Below are 23,428 nucleotides of genomic sequence, written 5' to 3'. Positions count from 1 at the left end.
CTCAGATCCAGTCTCCTCGTCTCCCTCCCCTCCAAACCTCTAGCTGTTTGTTCTCCTGCTCGCCCAGCCTGACAGAGCGATTTAAAATGCACCCACCTTTTAGCTCATACAAGTTTGTGTCCTCAGTACTGTAAACCCCCAAAGTTCACAAAGCATGAGTTCCCCCGAGAAAACCACGTGAATTTAAAAACTAATAATAAAGGTGGGGGGCTTTTTATTTGCCATGTTGTGTGTGTGTGTGTGTGTGGGGGGGGGGGGGTTAAGCCTTTAAGGTGCACTCAGGTCACTTCCTCCACAATCACAATTGCTCGTGCAATCAGTCCTATCCAGGAGCTGCCTGCATCTTTAAGCAAAACATCAGATATGATGAGAGCTGGCAGTGCTGAGAACCCAAGTTGCATGTGGGCCTGGGACTGCCACACAGGGCACATGGGAGGATGTGACAATTGGCTTGCAAGGAAGTGGTCCCCAGGATGGTATTGGGCTGCGTGTCCAGAAAGAGTGTGAGCATCTGGTTGCCAGAGGGCCCCTAGGTCGGGTCCATTCCACGTAGGGCATCAGCACCAGGAATTTCTTTCTCCTCTCCCCAAGGAAGGCAGAGGTCCAGGCTTCCTGTCATGTAGCATTCTCTGGAGATACCGACATTCCTCGGGCATCTCTTGCTGTCCAGGAGCGAGCAACTGTTTTGCCTGCAGTACATTAAGGAGTAGCTGTAGCAGGCTACTTTGGAAAGCACGTCTCACAGGGACACTGAGGGGATTCACTGGTGGCGGTGCATCAGTCCGGGAATAGCGATACTCTGGTTCAGCAGCACTGTATCCCATCTGGGCTCCAGGGCATGGGTACAGGAGAAAGCTGCCTGCTGCAGGAGTCACTGCAGATTAGCCAGGGCTGTTCTAACAGGGGGTTCCTCTGAAAACCCCCTTCTGGAGCCTGTGACCGTTCCAGTGTTTTGGGGGTGCATGAGCTGCAAAGTAGAGAAACTGGGGGATCTGCTTCAATCGCTTCTTATAGTACTCCAGCCAAGGAGGGAGGCAGCTGCACAGAGCAAACAAGCTTGCATGTGAGTGGCACTTTGCTGGAAACGTAACAGACCCTGTTCTTGAAGAACCAGCTGAGTGTGGGGGTGGCACGGCCCAGCGCTCGGCCTGTGTGGTCTGGATGAGGGGAAGGTTTTGAAAGGAGGCTGTGAGATTATATCTTGCCACAGGAAAGTTTTGCTTCATACCTGGCTGTTTGGTGCAATCTCATCCATTCCAAAGGCCAAAGAAAAACCCTTCTCTTTTGCGAAACAGTGTTACAAGCCTCAGGGATGAGCCGTGCCTGGCAGGAGCACCCAGGGGTGAACTGCAGCGAAAGGAAGGGACTCACCTCAGGCCTTGCTTCTGTCTGGAACTTTAACCAGGGGTTCCCTAGAGCCTCCTCTCACACAGCAGCAAGCCTGGATCCAGGAGCTGGCATAGCCACTCTCCTGACTGCGCCTTCAGAAGTGCCGAGGAAAACCGGGGCTGCCCTTCCCCAACTAGCGGGGAGTGGATTCCCCAGGTCCTCGTCCAGGTCGCTCACCCAAAGGTTAGTGTTTGGAGCAGGGGATTGGGTTAAATACTGCCGGCAGGACTGACTCTTCCTGTGGGGAATGTCCTATGATAATACCCAACTCTTGTAATCAGTAGATTACAAAGTCAGTATTGTTATCCCCATATTATAGACAGAGAAATTGAGGCACAGAGAGGGGCAGTGACTTGCCCCAGGTCACCCTGCAGGCCACAGGCAGAGCCAGGAATAGAACCTAGGTTTCCTAACTCCTGGTCCAGTGCACTAGCCACTAGGCAACACTTTCTCCATCCTTTTGTCTCTGCTTCTCGTGGGTAATGAACAGGAGAGGGGTTCCGGGGATCTGGGTTCCTTTCCCAGCACTGCCGCTGATCGCTGGGAGGCCTCGGTGAGTCTGTGTCCCCATCTGTAGAACGTGGCTCAGGATACTGTCCTGGCTCACGAGGGGAGTGCCTGGGACACTTCGGGCTCATTGGATGGACGGTGCTATGGAAGGGTGGAAGAGAAGCATCTCCTTCCAGCATGCTGGGCTCATTCTATACTGCCGAGCAAGCCAGAGGGATGCTGCCAAAACTAACACACCTTTGTGTAGCGCTTTGCAAACCCAGGCCTGTGGCGCTGGGCCTAGCACAAGTTGAATGAGTTTTAATGAAAGGCTCATTGCAGGGATTGGAAGCTTAACATCCAAACTCCCAGTCTAGGAGCTGAGCTGCTGTCTCGCACCATAGTGCTAATGCCATTTCTGTAGCATCTTTCATCCCATGGGACCCCCAAACCCTTCCCAAACTGCAGACGTTCAGCTCTGCTGAAATGCAGCCACCTTTGGGGTGGCAGGCAGCAGCCGATAAGCTGCACAGCAAACTGCACTTCAGGAGGGACGAGGCATCTTTCATCAGTGACACTGGGGCAAACTCCCCTCTTTTACAGGGAGCGCAGTAGGGGCTCAAACGCCCACACAGAACAGAGAGGGCTTCAGTCTCTCTTTACACATAGTGGGGCTTTGTGTTCCTGCTAAAATACCGAATTAATCAACTAACTCGAGTGACCGTGTCTGGGAGTTTTAGAATCTGATGGCAATGCTGGATTTTTTGTAACCCTTGGGGATTCTATTAATAACAATAATGGTGCTGAGGTCTGGGAACAGCCATCTCTCGCAAGGAGTATTAGATGCTCCAACTTTTAAACACACGCCGCTTTGTGTGGTACCATCTATGCTCAGGAGAGGGCATTGTGGGCAGGGGAGAATGTCACGTGAAGAAATTTTGAGGCAGGGTGAGTTGTTTCTTGCTTGTCTTGAAATGCCACGTGCAGTGATCATTTGCAGGACAAACAGCCTTTCGGGCATCAGGGAATAAAACGATTGAGACTGTTCCGGGAGGCCAACCAAACTGGGCAGTGCCCCTTTAAACGCAACACACCCTCTTCTGATCAGCACTCGCCCACCCCACCACAGAGCGCTCCAGAGCTCACCTCCCTGGTTGGCTGCCTGGTTGGAGGGCTGTGCACAGAAGCCAAAGACTGAGCGGATCATGGAGAATCAACTCCCTGCCCACGTGGACAACCAGCACCTCCCGCTCAGAGTGGAGACACAGTCGTCTGGCAGGGAAGGAAGCTCGCACAGCCTGTGTGGTCCTGGTCTGGAGGTGACCAGAGGCCTGTTGGCTTTTCTTGCCAGCACTAGATGAGCCCCAGTTCATCGCACAGAAGGCCACTAGCTCACTTGCCCTTTTCACAACTAGCTGTTGGCACCGTCCGTTGTGCGTGCTGCACAAGAGACGCTGTGGGCCTGATCCAAAGCCCGTGAATTCAGCAGGCTTCGAATCAGGTCTTGTGTGAGGAAACCAGAGGGTAAGTAGCAGATTGTGGCTCAGAGGAGTAGAGGGCATAGCAGCAGAGCCGGGTACGTCAAACCAAAAGGTGCCATCTTACACAATTGTCATCTTTATTTTTAACAGCTCTGGCTGTGTGAGCAGGCACTTTTGACACGGGTCATTTCCAGTACTGAAGGGTGAGAATAACAGTCGGACTGTGTGGGACACAGGTAACCTTAAGTCTGACTGACGGATGACCCTTGGAATGAGGGTCAATTGGGTGTGATGCTTGTTAGTCCCCAAGCAATTATAGACAGTTGCCTTGAAAGGCAGCTGGGTCTTTGCTTCGCTCTGCAAGGTAACATGTGGGGCTTAGGGGAAGCTAAATGAGATAGGAAGGGAATTAGGTTTAAAGAGACTGGCAGCCAAAAATAGGACCAGCCCATTGTGTGTTTTAATGGTAAGACTGTGTGTGAAATTTATAAGAATTCTCTTTCCTGCAACTGCAGGGAATGGACTGTGCTCTGGGGAGTGGATTTCACTCGACCCGACAACAGCCAAAGTTTGCAGCAGCATCAAAGAGGCTTTGCAAAATCCACGGAGTTTGGAGTTGTCAGCAGGACATTTAAAAGTTTTTAATGTAGCTTTTTAAAGGTAGGTCAAATCTAAGATTGTAATTGAGGTTAGTTGCTCTCCACAGAGGGCTGGAGACAACACAGTATAAACAACGGCACACTGAAGAGAAGCAAACATAATCTTAAGAAGTATTAGGGAAGATTTAAAATGCCTGGTAACTTCATTTGGTAGCAGACGGTTTTAAGGGAGAAAATCTCGCTCATTTTGGGGCTGACTCCATCACTTTAGGTGACTGTTAAGGCAACCTTTATAATGCCTTTCCCCATGTGATGGAGGCTTTAGCAGTATGTTTCAAAGGAAGATTTAAAAACTCACTCATCAGTAGGCTGTGGGTTTTGTTGGCTTTTTTCCCCTTTAAATCGCCCTCATTCAAATTGTCATAGCTTGACAGCCCTGTGCCAGGAACACACTGTCATCATGAAGCTTGTATATTTAATTCCTTCCCTCTGATACTAATAACGCCTTAAGATGATTAAAATTGGAAGAACTTTAGCATCTCATTTGCTTTCCATTGGTTATGCTGTTCGCTGGCTTTTTGCTTCGCTCAAATTAGGCAGTGAAATTAGGCAGGTCGCTTTCCTTGCTTCTTTCCTTGTGTGTGTTTTTAGTTTCTAATCAATTTTTCTTTCTGGCTGTGGTGCGCGAATCCCCGTGCTGTTGTGACTGGGTTCCCAACTCCGCAGGGGAAGGCTGCGAGTTGGTCTACGCTATGTCGACAGTTGTGATTTAGAGGCGTGGTCACTTTAACCCGTTACGAGGAACACAACTCAGGCTGGGTCCATGCTGTAATTTTGCTGCCCCAGCACTATGGCGCGTCCACATCTACACACTGCGTGCTTGTGTCGGTGCATTGTGGGAGAAGCTGGGCAGTTCTCCAATCCTGCTTTGGCAGCGGACAGAGGGCCCGGAAGTCATGCACACAGAGGGAGAAAGGAGGGCTGGCCAAGCCAGTTATACGGGCACGGTGGGGGGGTGGGGGTTGTCCTGTCCGTGCCACATAAATACTACATTCCAGCCTAGTTACAGGAAAGGAGTCGCATGCCAGCTTCGTCCTCTGACATGGGCAAGATGCTGTTAGCTGCCAAGTTGGTGTGTGGACACAAACTTCCTTAGTGCCAACCAATGTTGTCAGCTGGTAAGATGGAATGTGGTTATTTTTAAACCCAGTTTCAAACCACAACGTGAGGGGAAATATTCTCCGCGTGTTCATCCGGGGCCCAGGCAGTGCCTGTTTGCTAACCCAGCAGCATACCCCAGCCACTCTCGTGGTGTCCTGATGAGCCCAGGTAAGGATCTGACGGGGGGTAATCGGACAGTTCAGTCAGCTCTAGAACTGACCTGGAAAACAGGCTCTGCTCCTGCATATTTAACAAAGACTTGGAGGTACAGCATGCGCATTACTCTGCGTGGGAGAAAAGCCACTCAGACGTGGCTAACTGTTCTGTGCGTGCCAAGTGCAGCCAACCCGTGTCTTTGCTCTACGCTGAGGGGAACGTCCTAGAATCATAGAATATGCAGTAGGGAGCTAGAAGGGCAACTGCCAATATACCCCAAAAGGTACCACACGTGCAAGAAAAATACCCTTCCAGAGCAAAGGGGGGAAGGATAGCTCAGTGGTTTGAGCATTGGCCTGCTAAACCCAGGGTTGTGAGTTCAATCCTTGAGGGGGCCATTTAGGGATCTGGGGCAAAAATTGGGGGAGTGGTCCTGCTTTGAGCAGGGGGTTGGACTCCATGACCTCCTGAGGTCCCTTCAAACCCTGATATTCTATGATTCTATATCAGGGTTGGAAGAGACCTCAGGAGATCATCTAGTCCAACCCGCTGCTCAAAGCAGGACCAACACCAACTAAATCTGTCTCTGTGTTGCTCTGGAAGGGTATTTTTCTTGAACATGTGGTACCTTTGGGGTATATTGGCAGTTGCCCTCCTGGCTCCCTACTGCACATACCAATAGAAATATACTGTCCGTATGTTTGTTTATTTTCTTACTTTCTCAGTTGCTTAGTAGAAGAGTGCTATGCTTAATGTGCAAGTGATCGCAGGTTCAAATCCTGCCTGCCTCAGAAGAGGTGAATATTTTCTCCTAGGTTAGACTAGATCTACTAATCTCTCCTGGCCTTACATTATATGACTCTTACATTTCATTGAAAAACAGGGTTTTTTATATCAACCAATCCCTGAAGTGCTAGGAGCCCAAACACAACAGCGTGAGCTCTTGCAGGATCACTGAGGAAATGCAGCTGACTATGAGCGAAAAGCAAACCACTTCCCAAGCTGTGCAAAGAACAAGAAGTAAATGGCAGAAAGAGGGATCAGTAAGACAGACTCTTACGTTATTTCAGTTCTCCTGCCACTGACCCTGTAATAAGAAAAGAGCTTTTTCTCTCACCCACTGAAGCCCTCACGTGGCGTTAATGGCAAGGGTTGTTTTAAGTGTGGCCATAAACCAGACCCCTGGCTCTGCCCTGATCTGCTCCCTGTGCCTCTTTCAAGAGACATCAGCTTAGTTTGACAAAGATCTTGCTGTCAGCCCTGTGATGCTGCAGGGGAAAACCAAGCCGGATTCTGCCCGGCTTCCAGCATCCTCACTGCAGCTGCAGGCTGAGTCTGGAACGGGAAGGTCATTACCATTAATGATGGCAGCGCATGAGTTATGGAAGTTCACAGCTTGGTGATCAGACTCCCGGCTCAGCGGCAGTCAATAATAATAACAACGATAACGCTGATCATTAAAAAACAACTTGTTTTGCGTAGGAAACTGAGCAGATTGGAGAATAAATGTGATGCTCCCAAGATCCTCTGCTACTTTGTTTTGTTTTAAAGGAGATATTTTTCTTGTTGCCTGAAGAATGGCTCTGTTGCTAAGGCCCTGGGCTGGGAGTTGGGAGATCTGGATTTTGTTGCACACAGACTTGCCGTCCCTGTTCTGTGCCTCAGTTTCTGCAGCTGTAAACTGGGATAATGAGACCGACCATCCAGAGATGTTGTGAGGCTAAGCTAATACGTGTAAGATCCTTCGACATCCCTACCTAGAAGGTGCCATAGAAATGGAAAGTACAGGGTGAAAGCCTGAGTCCTTACTCACCACGACTTCAGTGTGAACGTTGTCAGAGCAAGGGCTGTTTATTTGTCCTGTTCGTAATTGGGCCAACAACTCTTGCATATGCCTGCGCTGCTTGGACGTGCCCAGGGAGCCATTTGCACCTGTACAGACGAGCATTCCTGTGCACTGTCTCCCTTTCATTTGCAGAGCTGTTCGGGGTGGGGACCATTGTTTTCTTCCACTACACGTGCAACCAGTCTTACTAATTCATCAGGCAGATGTGCATTGCTTTGTGTGGGCATGGGCTAGGTGCTTGTGTTTGAAAGACACCACCCGTTGTCTAGCTTCTGAGTGGGAAGGAGAAAAATGCCTCTAGGAGGATGTAGGCAGGACGCAGAAAAGGGAAGGGGAAGGCCGGTTGCATGAGCCACCATGTCCCAGCTCCTCCGCTGTGAGCCCTTCCTCTTCACTGTCTGCTAGTGATGCCTTCTGTTCATCTCTTTTCTCCCCCACTCTCTAGAAAGACCTGACCAGGAGGATGTCATGACAGCCAGCAGCGCCGAAGCCAGCAGAGCCATGAGAAATCAGGATCTTCTGGAGAAGAAGCCCCTGGGACCCGCCCCTCCTCCCCGGAGGCACAGACGCAGGCTCAGGCGCAAGCCACCGACCGAGGTGGCCGTGAAGGGGCAGCTCCGGATGCGCTCGCCATCAGGGGCCTTCGTGATGGTGGGCGTCTCCATCGTCTTGGTTGGCATGACGATCGCCGTTGTGGGCTACTGGCCTCACCGGGGCCCACACGCAGCCGGGCCTGGGGCCAGGCTGGGTAACTCCAGCGGCACGGGGGACATGAAGAAGGAAGTGAAGGTCTCTGCCCAAGCCCGCTACCTCCCTCACAGCGAGAAGCTGAAGCTGATTGGCCCTGTCATCATGGGCGTCGGCCTCTTCATTGTCATCTGCGCCAACACCATGCTGTATGAGAACAGGGACATGGAGACCCGCCTGTTGATGCAGAAAGGCCTCTACTCCATGACTCCGGGCCTCACCCAGGACTTCAGCCAGGAGGACAAGTACTGCCAGAGGAGGACTAGCTTGCCCCTCCTCAAGGCCAATGCCGAGTGTGTCGAGGGCTGTTACGAGGTGGATCTCTCCTCCAGCGGCTTCCAATCCTGTTCCAGTCCCGGGAACAAATGGGCTGACTGCTACGGGCATAACAGGCTCCAGACGACGGCCCAGCTGCTCCATCACAAGGGGATTTCCCACTCCATGTCCCTCCTCAGTGTCCGTTCAGACTCTGGCAACTCCATGGAGGGGAACCTCAATCTGTCCTTCACCCGCGGGGCTGAGTCGGTAATTTCTTTGGCTGCCACTGCCCGGTCACTTCCCGTCATCAAGGTGAACAACTGCCTCATTAAGAAGCCGTCTGCAACTCGGGGGGCAGGCGATGAGGGGGAGATCAGCCTGGCTGGGGGGCCAGACGATGCACCGCGGCTCTCATGGACTCTCCCACCCAGGGGCGGCAGCGTCTCTCCCAGAGGAGATGTCCTCCAGGGTGGCCATGTCGTTATTAACATAGACAGCGAGCCTCCATCTGTCACTGTGGGCGAGACATACCTGAACCCAGATGGCACCAAGAACGAATTCAGCTCAGACGTGCAGCTCCATAACCCGGGTCACTCCAAGTCGCTGGACCTTGGCAGGCCGGGCGTGCTGCTGGTGGCACCCATCAAAGACCGGAAGAACAGGAGCTGGCCTAGACTTGACCAAATCAGTCTGGTAGGCTACGCCAAACTGGAAAGCACGGGTGAGTCCTCTGACAGACTATTGGAGCAGACAGATCAGCAGGGCCCAGACGAGCCCAGCTCCAGCACCCAGGAGGTGTGAACAGAGATGGGTTCAAGGGTCTGACTTGGCAGGGGATGGCTGATACGGCCAGGACACCCTCCTCTCTTTTCATTGCCGCACCTGGGGGACTGCTGAGCATGTTCTTCTTTTAAGCAGACATTCCAATGACGTGGGGAGGTCAGTGCTGCTGACTGAGCCCAGGACAGGCCTGCTACTCCTTAGGGGAAACTCTTCAAGGGATAGATGTCTCCTCCCCAGAGGCACCTGGTGCTGAGGTGTCACTCTTTCTCAGTGGGCAGCCTCAGCCTTGCCTTACGCCCCCCTCTCCCCGAGCTACATGAGGAACCCGGGCTTAGACAAGCACTCCCCGAAAGGGGAGGCGGGGTGGGGATCCCTGCTACTAAGCCGTAGGGGCCCCTTTCCTCATCATTAGCGAGAAGGGCTGTGGCAGCGGGTGAGTGAGGGGCCCCCGCACCGCCCCACACCGCTAGGCAATTCACTGGCCAATGGAATGTTAAGGCTACCAGGGTTATTAAATGCTCTCTCGCCACCACCACCGAGATGCTAAGTCAATCATTTTGCCTGCACAATGTTTCATCATCTGTCTTTACAAAGCTCGCTGTCATGGGTTGCCCCCCTTCAAGATGCTACTTGATGGGCTGGGATACCGCTGAGCCTGCCTGTTCTGCCAACATGGGCTCCCTTTAACCTGTCTTGCTGAGCCAGGGTCTTAAGCCTCCTCCAGCACACACACAGGCAGGGCCACACCCAGCTGCAGAAAGACACAGACACTGAGATCAGCTCTGGGAAGACTCAGTTTAAGGGACTTGCCCTAGCACTCAGATGCCCACCTCCCTTGGAGCGCAGACCTAAAGTTATATTGTCTTGCTCTGTATAGAAGAATCTGCACAGTGCAAGCTCATAAAATTTGCTCTCTCCCTCAATGTGAAGAGAAATATGCACCCCTTTGTGCCCCCCCCCATTAGAAATTGCATGAACTGGGTTTAATAATAAAAGGTAGATTTTAAGTGGTTATAGGGGTTAGCAAACAGAACAAAGCAGATTACTAAGCAATTAAAACAAAACACACAAACTAAGCTTGATTCACTAAAGAAACAGGTTACAGAATGTAATTTCTCACCCTAAATGTTGAATTTAGGCAGGATGCAGAGTTTCTGTAGCTCCGTTCCAGTTATTTCTTCTTCTAGACTGGACCCCTGTCTCAGTCTGGACTTACCCACCTTTCCCTTCAGGTTAGTTCCTTTGTCCCTTTAGGTACTTTCAGCAGTCCTTCTTCTTGGGTAGGCAATGGAGGAGAGTCCCATTTGCCTTCCTCCCCACCCTTAAATAAGATTTATGTAAGGTGGGAATCTTTTGTTTCCCAAACTTGACCCCCCCCCCCTCCCCCGGCCCTGGCTTTTAGTGGAAAGTTACAAGAAGTCCAAGATAATGTTTAGTATCAGCTGACAAGACCACCTGATCTAGTATTGTCACAGCTATGGCCTTCCAGGAAGGAGAGAGATTAGTGTCTTCAGTCTTGTTGTTTCTTCCTGATGGCCTGTTGGCTGGAGGGTGTCTTCCCAAGATACACCCAGTTGTAATTGTTACATAGTCCATGTTCTTAACTTTAGATACAGAAATGATACATGCATAGAAATTGGATAATCACCTTCAGTAAATGGTAACCCTTCCAATGATACCTTACATGAGCCATCTTGCATAAAACATATGTTAGCTGTGTCATATCCATATTACACTCCATATTCTTTATGAAAATATGCTTATAACGTCACACTCGCCCGCTGCCTTCTTCCCCGGGAAGTCTCCTCTGCCACCGTCAGAGCGACAGGAGTCGTCAGCAGAAGGGGCCTGCGCAGGATCTCTGGTGTGTCTGGTTTCATGGAGGAGGGCACCTGGCTGAACATGAAGAAGCAATAGGAGTGGGTCAGGGCAGGTCCACACTGCAGTCGGAGGCGTGACTGCAGCTCAGAGGGGCACACCCCCGCTTGCTTTAATCTAGCTCGCCTGCTAAAAATAGCGGTGAAAATGCAGGAGCCCAGACCTCGGCCTGGGCTAGGAACATGAGTCGTACCCAGGGTTCTGGGTAGGTTTTACGCAGCCCATCCTGCTGGGTCTTCACTGCTAGTTTTAGCCGCGCTAGCTTGATTAACGCTTGTGTGCATATGCCTCTCCAATCTCCCCTGTAGATACTGCTGTATCTTTAAAGGGATGGCACTCACTTACACCAGCTCTGAATTTGACCCTAGCGCTGTGTGAAACGAATCACCCCAACGATCAGGAGAGTTCAGCTCCCGGGGTCTGATTTACAAGATAGGGGCCGCCTGCCGAATTTGGATCTGGGTTCTATCGCTAAAAGAAACCAAGACCAAAAGGAGCTGCATACCGCCATACAACTCAGTAGGGGGTCACCCATTGTACAGTGAGTCTGATTTGCCCCGTGCTTACACCAGTTTAAACTCTGCTGCAGTCAGGGGAGAAAGGCTGGTCCAGAGGTTCTGGAGCTAGCCTGAGATTGGGGAGACCTGTGTTCAATTCCCTGTTCTATCACAGATTCCCTTTATGATCTGGGGTAAGTGCCTTAGGCCCACCGCTTCAAAGATATTTAGGTGCCTAACTCCCATTGGCTTTCTTCTTTGTACCTCTGGTCCCCATCTAAAAACAGCTGAATTGCATTTCTGGTGCTGGAAGCGTAAATGCATTAAAGGCTGTAAGGTCCTCGGCTCTGATAGTCATGGGGGCTGTAGCTAGATTTACACCCGTGAGAGGAGAATCAGGCCCCCAGTTCTGAAATCGTGAATTTGGCAAAATTCCCACTGAGCCCTCACGTGCCCCTTACCTGGCTAAGCCCGGCCTGCTGGTGGCTCTGCAGACACATCTGTGTCAAAGGGCCCTTTGTAGCCTATATCAGGGCAAATCGCAGCTCTGCATGAGCCTGCCGAGGGAGGAAACCGTCTGCTGCCCATTTCCTTCTGTGTGAGGAATTTCATAGAAACGTTTCTAATTTCACTCCCAACGTCCCTTTCCAAATTCTTCACCATGACCTTAATTACCCTCTGGAAGGTGGGGTGAGAATCAAACTGCGCACTGGCTTTGGAGTTGTTAAAGGGGCAGTGGCAACATAAAACTCGTCTGTCTTTTAGCTACACCCTGACACATATTTAATAACACACCTCGAGACTGGGCCTGCTCATGGTAAAAGTCATGTTTAATTTTTACCTTCAGGTTGCTTGTTCGATGCTTTGCTCTGCGGGAGCAGTGACATGTCTCATGGCCGGGTTCTCAGGCATTAGCACTGTGCTGTGGTGGGCCCAGCATCGCAGGGGCACAGGATTTGTTATAGTCCAGTGGGTAAGGCACTAGCCACAGTCAGTTTAGCTAAATCTAATCCACACTTTCCCTCTGACTCAGTGTGGCCTCACGTCACATAAACATGCCGTGCCTCAGTTTCCTCATCTGCATAATGAGACTTTGCCTCCTTTGTAGAGCACTTACAGATCCTTGGATAAAATATGCTCTGTAAATATTATTAGTGGATTGATCACACAAGTCGTCTGTTCAGCCGCCAGCTCGTTCTGTGGCCATTGGCACGTCACTTAACATCACCCTGCCTCAGTTTCCACATCTGTTTTAAAACAAAAAGGGAAAATCATCGGTAGCACCAGGGTGTCGTGAAGATCAACTAGTTAACATGTCTGAAGTGCTTCAACAATGGGAAGTGCTAAATATTATATGGCAGGGGGAAGTTTGGGTAAATAAATCTTTTAAGAGCAAAAACCCACTGTTTTTCTCCTGGGCCCTACTCACCTGTCCTTGCTCGGGTTTTACTCCCATTAAAACCAGTGGGAATTTTGCCTGAGTAACAGCTGCAGGATGTGCCCATTTGCTTTCCTGAAACTCGTCCCTTCTTAAAAACAAATCTGAACTGAGCATCACCCTGAGCCAGGCAGCCGCTCAGCAAGCAGCGGGAGGAGGAAGGAGCGTCTTACAGAGGGATCAGCTCATCCCCATTCTGTTTGCCACAGCGAGGCAGCATCCACCGGGGAGGTGGTTGGTAACAGACCAGATGGGCGCCTCCCATACAGCCTTGAAAAGTGGCAGGAGTGGTATCTCCTGGATTTTGTCAAGGAAGCTCTGTGCTGCAATGTAATGCCTGAGCTGAGCGGGGTGGGGAGTGACTGGCTTGGGCTGAAGGCCGGACAGGAGCCGTAGTGACCATCTGCTCTGAGCCCCTGCATAGCACAGGCCAGAGACCCTCACCCAGGAAGTCACTTGTGGTTGAGCTGGAATTCCTGTAGTCTTAGACATCCAGTCCCAAGGGGAAGGTTCCCGAGCGACAGAGAATCTACCATGGCCCTTGGGAAACCGTTCCAATGGCCAACGAGCTGGTTGCTGAGGCTCTGGCACTGCAGCTAGCCCCTGGGCCTGGGACTTCCCCCTTAACATGCTGGGTTCAAATATCCAGAGTCTCCCATTCAGGGAGGCCTGAGCTAGCTTTAATCTAGCCAGCTTCGACAGCGGAACAGTGATGCCGTGGCAAACCCGCCTGGAACACCGGGTAAGCTCCTTGCAGGGCTGGCTCATGCTGCTGCGGCTTCCGGTAGCCGAGCTAGCTAGATTAAAGCCAGCTCAGGTGCGTCAGCTCGAGCGGCAATCACACCCTGTGACAGCAGTGTAGACAGAGCCAAAGCCCCAGGTCTGCTCTTGGCTTCGTTCACCCGCAGCATTTTGCTGGCTGCCCTTTTATGCCCCGTGCTCCCTGGCCATTTCTCTGGAAAAGGAGACAAATGACTCGAAATTTAAAAAAAAAACATTTGCTTTGAGTGACCTTTCACTCCCCCTCTGCTCCGTGCAGGGACTGCTGGCTTTGCAAGGGCCAGGCTGGCAGCTTGCCAGCTGCCCACGGCCTGCACCGAATGCCGCATCAACCTCCAATTCCAAAATAGCCCCGTTGTAGTATGTGAGCTCTGACTTGCCCTTTGTTAGATGACTAGAAATCACCTGCAGTGCAGACCTGCCCAGGATCCTTGTTAGCCTCACTCTGCAGCAATAAGGAGACGGAAAGGAGTACTTTTCTTTTTGCAGATACAGACTAACACGGCTGCTTCTCTAAAACCTGTCAATAAGGAGAAGGTGGCTGCCGCCCCAGGGACTCACAGGCTGCGCTTGGTCTGGCGTAACGTCAGATAGACACATGCACCTCTTTTTGGAGCCCCCCCAGGCTGTGCTCTGCTACCACTGTGCCCCCATGGAACTGAGACCTGAGCTCAGCCCCAGCCTGGGTCACATTTCCAGAAAGCGGGAAATTTGTCAGTACAGCTTCCAGTTTTTATTTGTACTGTGACAAAGTTTCTCCTCTACCTTGGTGGGTCTTGTGCTTATTGGCAGATTTTCTCGCCTTGGAGCTTCACGGCAGCCCTCAGTTTGGCCGTTTTCGTGAACCCACAGTCCAGGTCAACTCCTCCTGTGTCTGACCAGGAGTTGGGAGGTTTGGGGGGAACCCAGGCCCGCCCTCTACTCCGGGTTCCAGCCCAGGGCCCTGTGGAATTCAGCTGTCTAGAGTGCCTCCTGGAACAGCTGTATGGCAGCTACAACTCCCTGGGCTACTTCCCCATGGCCTCCTCCCAACACCTTCTTTATCCTAACCATAGGACCAGAGCAGCTTCTTGATTGGCTGCAAGTGTTCTAATCAGCCGTCTGTCTTAATTGTCTCCAGAAGGTTTCTGATTGTTCTGGAACCTTCTCTGTTACCTTACCCAGGGAAAAGGGACCTACTTAACCTGGGGCTAATATATCTGCCTTCTATTACTCTCCCCTGTAGCCATCTGGCCCACCCTGTCACATATCCCGCCCCCCGCCCCACTCAACACTGCGGGGCTGGGCAACTTGGGACACCAGGCAGTGTACCCATGACAAGCCATCTGCATTGCCATGGTGGCTTCCAGTCCGGTGTTGTATGGTGAATTGGAAAGGTTGTAGGGACAGGAACCATCTGGTCACCCTTGCATTCTTCTCTTTATTTTGCTGCATCCACTGGAGGGGTGCGTGGTCAGTCACAAGGGTAAACCGTTCCACCAGAAGGTAATACCGTAGTGTTTCCGTGGCCCATTTCACAGCTAGGCACTCTTTTTCAACCACAGCATACTTCTGCTCTCTCGGGAGGAGTTTCCTGCTGAGGTAGAGGATTGGGTGTTCTTCATCTCCGACCATCCGCGATAGGACAGCTCCCAATCCTACTTCAGATGCATGTTGTAAAATGAATTCGTTATTGAAGTCTTGGGCTATAAGCACGGGGTTACTGCAGAGGGCTGTCCGTAGATCCATGAATGTTTTCTCTGCGGCATCTGTCCACTTCACCATGTCTGGACCCCAGGCTTTTATCAGGTCTGTCAGGGGACTCGCTCTGGTAGCAAAACGGGGAATAGATAGTCGGTAGTACCCCACCACACCCAGGAATGCCCAGACTTGCTTTTTCCAATTTGGCCGGGGCCAAATTTGGATAGCCTCTAGTTTGTTTAGCTGGGACTTGACCATGCCCCTCCCTACAATGTAGCCAAGGTATTTAGCCTCGGATAGCCCTATAGCACACTTGTCTGCGTTGGCTGTGAGTCCAGCCTGTCTTAGCGTGTCCAGAACCGCTTCCACCTTTCCTAAGTGGGTTTCCCAGTCGGGAGTGTGAATAATCACATCATCCAAGTATGCCGCTGCATAACTGGTATGGGGCCATAGGAGCTTGTCCATAAGACGCTGGAAGGTGGCAGGTGCCCCATGCAGTCCAAAAGGAAGAACAGTATATTGAAACAGACCCTCTGGTGTCGAGAATGCCGTCTTTTCTTTCACATCTTTGGCAAGGGGAATCTGCCAGTATCCCTTTGTTAAATCAAGAGTGGTCAAAAATCAGGCATTGCCCAGGCAGTCAACTAACTCATCGATACAGGGTATGTGGTATGCATCGAATTTGGATATCTCATTCAGTCGGCGAAAGTCATTACAAAACCTAGTGGTGCCATCGGGTTTGGGCACCAACACAATCGGGCTTGACCACTGACTGTGGGACTCTTCGATGACTCCCAGCTCCAACATCATAGAATCATAGAATATCAGGGTTGGAAGGGACCTCAGGAGGTCATCTAGTCCAACCCCCTGCTCAAAACAGGACCAATCCCCAATCAAATCATCCCAGCCAAGGCTTTGTCAAGCCTGACCTTAAAAACTTCCAAGGAAGGAGATTCTACCACCTCCCTAGGTAACGCATTCCAGTGTTTCACCACCCTCCTAGTGAAAAAGTTTTTCCTAATATCCAACCTAAACCTTCCCCACTGCAACTTGAGACCATTACTCCTTGTCCTGTCCTCTTCTACCACTGAGAATAGTCTAGAACCATCCTCTCTGGAACCACCTCTCAGGTAGTTGAAAGCAGCTATCAAATCCCCCCTCATTCTTCTCTTCTGCAGACTAAACAATCCCAGTTCCCTCAGCCTCTCCTCATAAGTCATGTGTTCCAGACCCCTAATCATTTTTGTTGCCCTTCGCTGGACTCTCTCCAATTTATCCACATCCTTCTTGTAGTGTGGGGCCCAAAACTGGACACAGTACTCCAGATGAGGCCTCACCAATGTCGAATAGAGGGGAACGATCACGTCCCTCGATCTGCTCGCTATGCCCCTACTTATACATCCCAAAATGCCATTGGCCTTCTTGGCAACAAGGGCACACTGCTGACTCATATCCAGCTTCTCGTCCACTGTAACCCCTAGGTCCTTTTCTGCAGAACTGCTGCCTAGCCATTCGGTCCCTAGTCTGTAGCTGTGCATTGGGTTCTTCCGTCCTAAGTGCAGGACCCTGCACTTATCCTTATTGAACCTCATCAGGTTTCTTTTGGCCCAATCCTCCAATTTGTCTAGGTCCCTCTGTATCCTATCTCTGCCCTCCAGCGTATCTACCACTCCTCCCAGTTTAGCACATCCTTTTTACCTCTGCCTTGATCTCCTCCCTTTTTGCCGCTGGGACCCGATAGGGCCTTAAAGTTACCTTTGCCCCAGAGTCTGATAATGTGGTGATATGCTTCGGTGGTCCAACCTGGTTTGGTTGAAAACACGTCCTGGTATCGGCTGATCATCTCAGTTACCTCCTTCTTCTGGTTTGGTGTCAGATCAGTGGATATCCTGATCTGCTCCTGCATGCTATTTCCCTGGATTGGGGTCTCTTGGGCCACTACACACGCCTCTTGTTGGTGCCAACGCTTTAAGAGGTTAATGTGATAAATTTGTTCTTGTTTCTGGGTTTCCTGGCTGCCACACCTTGTAGGTTACTTCCCCCACGGGTTCAACCACCTCAGAGGGCCCCTGCCATTGGGCCAAAAGCTTGCTTTCTGCCGTGGGTATCAACACCATCACCTGATCCCCTGGTTGGAACTGTCAGACTTTTGCCTGGCGATTGTAATGGGTTTGTTGGGCCTCCTGCACCTTTTCCAAATGTTCCCGTACAATAGGGGTGACCCGGGCTATCCGTTCTCACATCTGCAACACATGGTCAATTAGATTTCTCCCCTCATTGGGTTCCTCTTCCCAGATTTATTTTGAGATATCTAGTATGCCACGGGGGTGGTGTCCGTATAATAATTCAAAGGAGGAAAAACCCAGTGGAGGCCTGTGGTACCTCCCGGATTGCAAACATAAGGGTAGTAGGGTGTCCCAATCCTTCCCGTCCCGACTTACCACTTTCCTTATCATTGCCTTGAGGGTTCGGTTAAACCTTTCTACCAGCCCATCGGTCTGTGGATGATAGACTGAAGTTCTCAGGGTATGTATATGGAGCAGAGTACAGAGGTCCTTCATTAGCTTTGACATAAATGGGGTACCTTGGTCTGTTAATATCTCCTTTGGTAGCCCCACTCGGGCAAAGATCCCCACAACTCTTTAGCTATCATTTTAGAGGCCATGTTCCACAGGGGGATGGCTTCTGGGTAGCAAGTAGCATAATCCAGAATGACAAGTACATGTTGGTGGCCCTGGACTGTCTTCTCCAGGGGTCTCACTAGGTCCATGGCTGTTCGCTCAAAGGGAACCTCTATGATGGGAAGGGGTACTAAAGGTGCCCTCAAGTGGGGATGGGGACTGTGCAGCTGACACTCCGGGCAGGACGCACAGTACCTCCGCACTTCTTCATGTACTCCAGGCCAGAATAATCGTCGCAGGACCTGTGCCAGGGTCTTCTCTACCCCCAAATGCCCCCCAAAAAGATGACTATGGGCCAGACTTAATACAGCATTCTGGTGTTTTTTGAGGTACTAGGATCTGCTGTACCTTCTGCCCCTGTACTGGTGCAACCCGGTATAAGAGATTCTTCATTATGAAGTAGGGTCCTGGTCCCTGGGTTTTCCCTTCCACGGGGACCCCATCTATTTCGGTCACCTCCTTCCTAATGTTGTCATATCTTGGGTCTTCAGCCTGGTCCCATCCAAAATTTCCTCTCCCGGGGCTAATTTGCCCGAGATCTAGGGGGCCAGTCTCTGTTGCCTCTACTGGTTCAGAGGCGTTAGGGTGTGGGTCAGAGTCGGGTGCTTCTCCCTCCTGGGTGGCCTCCTTTTCAGCTGCTCGGGTCTGCCTACCAACAAGAGCGACCCTCTGGCTTTGGGCCAGTATTCGGGTTCCCAAGGCCTTAGCTGCCCTTCTTTCTCTTTTCGTCTTTCTACGCTGTCTGGGAGTGGAGAACAAATCTGGGGATATTTCAGAGAAGGTTGGGGGTTGACAGTCCACTGTGGATGCCTCACTACTTTCAGGGCTTCCCCCTTTCTCCAATTCCCCTACTGGGAGTAAGTCTCCAAACCCTGGGAAGTCCCTCCCTATGAGCACCAGGTATGGGAGTTTAGGGACTACACCTGCTGCTACCTCAGTAGTGTTCCCCTGAATCTCAATTTTTACTGGGATGGTGGGGTAATAACCAACTGTCCCATGGACGCATGTTATCCCCATATGCTTAGCCCACAGCAGCTGACTACGCTTCACGAGCTTCCCTGAGACAAGCGTGATAGCACTCCCCAAATCAACCAGTGCTGTGGTCTCTACCCCATTTAGCTTCACTGGTCTGGTGTACATATGTGGGGTTAGTGAGACCCCCACAAGGTGGATTAGGGAGCATGGGTCTGCCCAGTTCCCCAGGTTACACTGCCTCGGCTCCTCGGCATTGGGACACTGTGCAGCTATGTGTCCCCACTCCCCGCAGGCGTAACATCTGTATGGAGCCCTAGGCGTTCCCCGGTCTCTTGGTTTGGGCAGTCTAACATCACGATCCTCTTCCCCCTCAGTGCTCCGACTCTTTGTGGCTTCTGGTGGCCTCCAGCCCCTCTCTTTTTCCACCTGGGCTCTCCTGGTGGCCCAGTCCCCCGAGCTCTAGGGCTTGGTGCTGCTAGTGTAACCCGGGGTGCTTCTTCCTTAACCGGTCGGGTCAGCTCCCTCGCCGTCCTTCGCCTTTCTACCAGTGCGACAACCTCGTCGTAGGGGGAAGGTTCGTTCTGGCTTACCCGGGCGCGAAGGTCTGGCGGTAGTCCTCTCATGTACCGGTCGATGACAAGAACCTCTAGTATCTCCTCCGGACTCCAGGACTCAGTTCGTAACCACTTTCGTGCAAGATGGATGAGGTCATATAATTGGGACCTCGGGGTTTTGTTTTCCTGGTACCTCCACTCATAATATCGCTGGGCCCGCACTGCGGTCGTTACCCCAGATCTGGCCAGGATCTCTGCTTTCAGCTGGGGGGAGTCTGCCGCAGCCTCTTCAGGCAAATCATAGTAGGCCTTCTGGGCCTCCCCACACAGGAATGGAGCAAGGATGCCAGACCACTGTTCTTGGGGCCAAGCCTCCCGCAGGGCTGTCCTCTCAAGGGCCAGGAGGTATGCCTCTACATCATCCTCCCGCATCATTTTCTGTAGCCAATTGCTGGCCCGCATGATCTGCATCCCATCATGGCCGCGGTTCAGCTCTGTAAGGGCCTTTACCTGCCTCCTGTTGGGTGGCTGCTTGAACACGGGTAGCCTCCTGCTGGGCAGCCGTGGCTTGTATCAGTGCCCGCACTACCTCCTCCATTGTGGTGAAAAAAAAAAAAAAAAACCCTCTCCCTTTTTTTTTTTTTTCCAAACACCCTCTTTCTTCCACCGTGCTGTGCACACCAGATCCCACTTCTAAAACCAGTTGTGACAAAGTTCCTCCTCTACCTTGGTGGGTCTTGCACTTATAGGCAGGTTTGCTCACCTTCGAACTTCACAGCAGCCCTCAGTTGGGCCGTTTTCGTGAACCCACAGTCCAGGTCATCTCCTCCTGTGTCTGACCAGGAGTTGGGAGGTTTGGGGGGAACCCGGGCCCGCCCTCTACTCCAGGTTCCAGCCCAGGGCCCTGTGGAATGCAGCCGTCTAGAGTGCCTCCTGGAACAGCTACAACTCCCTGAGCTACTTCCCCATGACCTCCTCCCATCTTCTTTATCCTCACCACAGGACCTTCCTCCTGGTGTCTGATAATGCTTGTACTCCTCAGTCCTCCAACAGTCCACGTTCTCACTCTCAGCTCCTAGCACTTCTTGCTCCCAGCTCCTCACACGCATACCACAAACTGAAGTGAGCTGCTTTTTAAAACCCAGGTGCCCTGATTAGCCTGCCTTAATTGATTCTAGCAGCTTCTTGATTGGCTGCAGGTGTTCTAATCAGCCTGTCTGTCTTAATTGTCTCCAGAAGGTTCCTGAGTGTTCTGGAACCTTTCCTGTTACCTTACCCAGGGAAAAGGGACCTACTTAGCCTGGGGCTAATATATCTGCCTTCTATTACTCTCCTATAGCCATCTGGCCCGACCCTGTCACAGTAGATCTTACTATATGTTCCATTCTATGCATCCGATGAAGTGGGCTGTAGCCCACGAAAGCTTATGCTCTAATAAATGTTAGTCTCTAAGGTGAAAAAAAAAAAAAAACCTTTCCTGTTACCTTACCCAGGGAAAAGGGACCTACTTAGCCTGGGGCTAATATATCTGCCTTCTATTACTCTCCTATAGCCATCTGGCCCGACCCTGTCACAGTAGATCTTACTATATGTTCCATTCTATGCATCCGATGAAGTGGGCTGTAGCCCACGAAAGCTTATGCTCTAATAAATGTTAGTCTCTAAGGTGAAAAAAAAAAAAAAACCTTTCCTGTTACCTTACCCAGGGAAAAGGGACCTAATTAACCTGGGGCTAATTTATCTGCCTTCTATTACTCTCCCCTGTAGCCATCTGGCCCGACTCTGTCACAGTACTGATGACATTCCGGTGAGGGATCAGGATCCCATTGCGCTAGGGGCTGTACATTCATGTAATGTATCGGCGGCTCCTGCCCCCGAAGAGCTCACACTTGAAGTATCCCAGGAGACACAGAGTTAGGTGAGGTATGGGTATGTAGCCATGGTAACCTCCATCAACTAAACTCCTTTACTGCCCCCCCCGGTGGACCAGCACCACATCCCAACTGGTCACATACTGCACTTGAACCTAGCACCAACCCCTGCCCACCCCAAGGAGGGCGTGTCGAAAGGAAGTGACTCATTTCAAAGGGGACAAATGGAGGGAGATGTAAGAACAAAAATCATCCAAACACAACCTGTGATAAGGCCACAGCCGAGCCCTAAATGCCCACCCTGGAGGAGGTGGAAAGGTTCAAGTGAATCCTCCGGGTGTACAGAAATTGGGTTCCCAGCTCCTCTGCCTTCCTCTGGAGGGTTTGAAGAATAGGGGGGACTAGCCAAATGTACTGGGAGGAAGAAACGGAGCTAGACACTTACTCGGCTCTGAGAGGCCTCGGCTCTGACGTGTCGTTTTCTGAAGAAGTCGGCTGCTGCTGTCAGGATCGTGGAGGGGGCGTTTTAATAGCAGCCCTTCAGCTGCCTTTTAAAATCAGGCTCCAACGCAAAGCAGAAAGGTTAAAATAGCAGCATCGGCAGCCCAAACAGTGCAGGGATCAGAGCTGTTCGCTCAGCGGGGAGCGGGGGTTTGGAGCGGCTGTGGATTTAGCATGGAGCTGCTTTATTTTCAGGGTTTGCTCACAGCAATATTAGGGTTTACCATTTGTTACAGTAGCACCGAGAGGCCCCAAATGAGGTCAGGGCCCCACAGTACTACCAAGAGCCAGCCCCGGGCCTAAAGAGCTTCCCTTCAAATTAGACATGGCAGAGAACAAAAGGGTTTTATCCCCATTTCACACATGGTAAATGGACTCACAGAAAGAGATCCAGTCACCTGTCCAAGGTCACACAGGCAGTCTGGGAAAGGACAGGGATTTGGAGCCATGTCTCCTGAGACACTGGACCAGCCCTCCTCTCCAGTGGGACCTGTGTACTCTGGGGATGATGGTCCTTTGTAAAGCCCCCTGACCTCCACCCAGGACAAGTGCTCAGTGTTGTTATTCCCCAGGGATGTCGAGGCAGCATGCTCTGCTCCCTTCCCCCATGTGCTGGAGCAGGGCGTGGCTCATGTGACACTTTCTCAGGGCACCCAGGACTGGGCGTTACCTTGTTACCCCCCCCGCCTCAGCGAGAGAGATTTGTTGGTGCTAAATGGGGTGATCGGGGGGGTGGGGGAGCTGGCCTGAGTCTGGGGCCAAAACAATGAGTTTGGGGGAAATATAAGGTGAAGCAAAATGACATTTTATTATCCAACCCTGAGGGAACAAAAAGAACAGGACTTTTGTTTCCAGGACCCAATTTTGATCTTCATCTCCCATGTCTTCATATCCCTCCAGCCCCTCCTCAACCTGTTTTCCTGTTGACTTAATATGCAAATAGAGCTTCCTTTGTGTTGGTGCCACAATGTTCAATTGACATTAGACCCAGCAGTGTGTTGGGTGCAGTGAGTTTGTCAGGCCTGATGGGATTTGCTGATGCAGAGCAGGAAACCACTGTGGGGTTTCTGTGTTCCTCAGTCGTGAGTGCTGTGAATGGTGCCCATGGCTTCAAAGGGTGTCCCAGCCCAATACTCCTTAACTAGAAAGCTGGTAGCTGCAATGCTTTGGGGTGGGGGGGAGTGGGCCCTCCACCTCTTCTCCCACACAGTGTGTTCTCCAAGGGCTGGAGTCACTTTATTTATGTAAGGTGGGACTTTCCAAAGTGCCTCAGTGTGTTAGGAGCACAAGCCTCACCTAATTTAACAATGCAGTTCTGTGCACCCTAATTCAACTCCCAGTAAAAATGCTAGCCACCCCGTGGCATTAAATACTCAGATACACTCCGCTCCGACAGCCCTGCACTTGAGACAGAGCAGAGCTGGACCCAGGTTTCCTTTCACTTCCCTCTGAGGCTTATCCTCTGGTTGGTTCCAGCTAATAAGTTGTACAGGTGAAGCTAAATCACTAGCTCATGCATTTCACCTGCAGCAGCTACTCCCCCTCCTCCAGCCATGAGGTGACCTGCAGGGTGATCAGTCTTCCCCTGAGCTGCATGTTGGAAGTGGTTTGAAGAGCTCTGCTTTCTGCAGCTAGAAGCCTTACAGATAGGTAAATTTTGCTAT

At 51.3% G+C, this 23,428-nt stretch overlaps 1 protein-coding gene across 2 annotated transcripts in view; it reads left to right on the top strand.

Annotated features, from left to right (window-relative positions):
- Positions 1 to 23,428, top strand: part of TMEM200B (transmembrane protein 200B) — a 49,491-nt gene that overhangs the window by 7,430 nt on the left and 18,633 nt on the right. The window contains exon 2 of one of the 2 annotated variants that reach the window (XM_074934388.1): positions 7,567 to 8,847. In XM_074934388.1, coding sequence (XP_074790489.1) covers positions 7,590 to 8,847 — 1,258 coding nt within the window. In that variant the 5' untranslated portion in view covers positions 7,567 to 7,589. Of the gene's footprint in view, positions 1 to 7,566; positions 10,289 to 23,428 lie in introns of those variants that run through there. The other variant, XM_074934387.1, reaches the window with a different exon arrangement.

This window comes from Natator depressus, chromosome 19, assembly GCF_965152275.1.
Source record: "Natator depressus isolate rNatDep1 chromosome 19, rNatDep2.hap1, whole genome shotgun sequence".
Lineage (NCBI taxonomy): Eukaryota > Metazoa > Chordata > Testudines > Cheloniidae > Natator > Natator depressus.
Note: the sequence above shows the minus strand (reverse complement) of the source record. Positions and strands in the feature narration are given on the sequence as shown.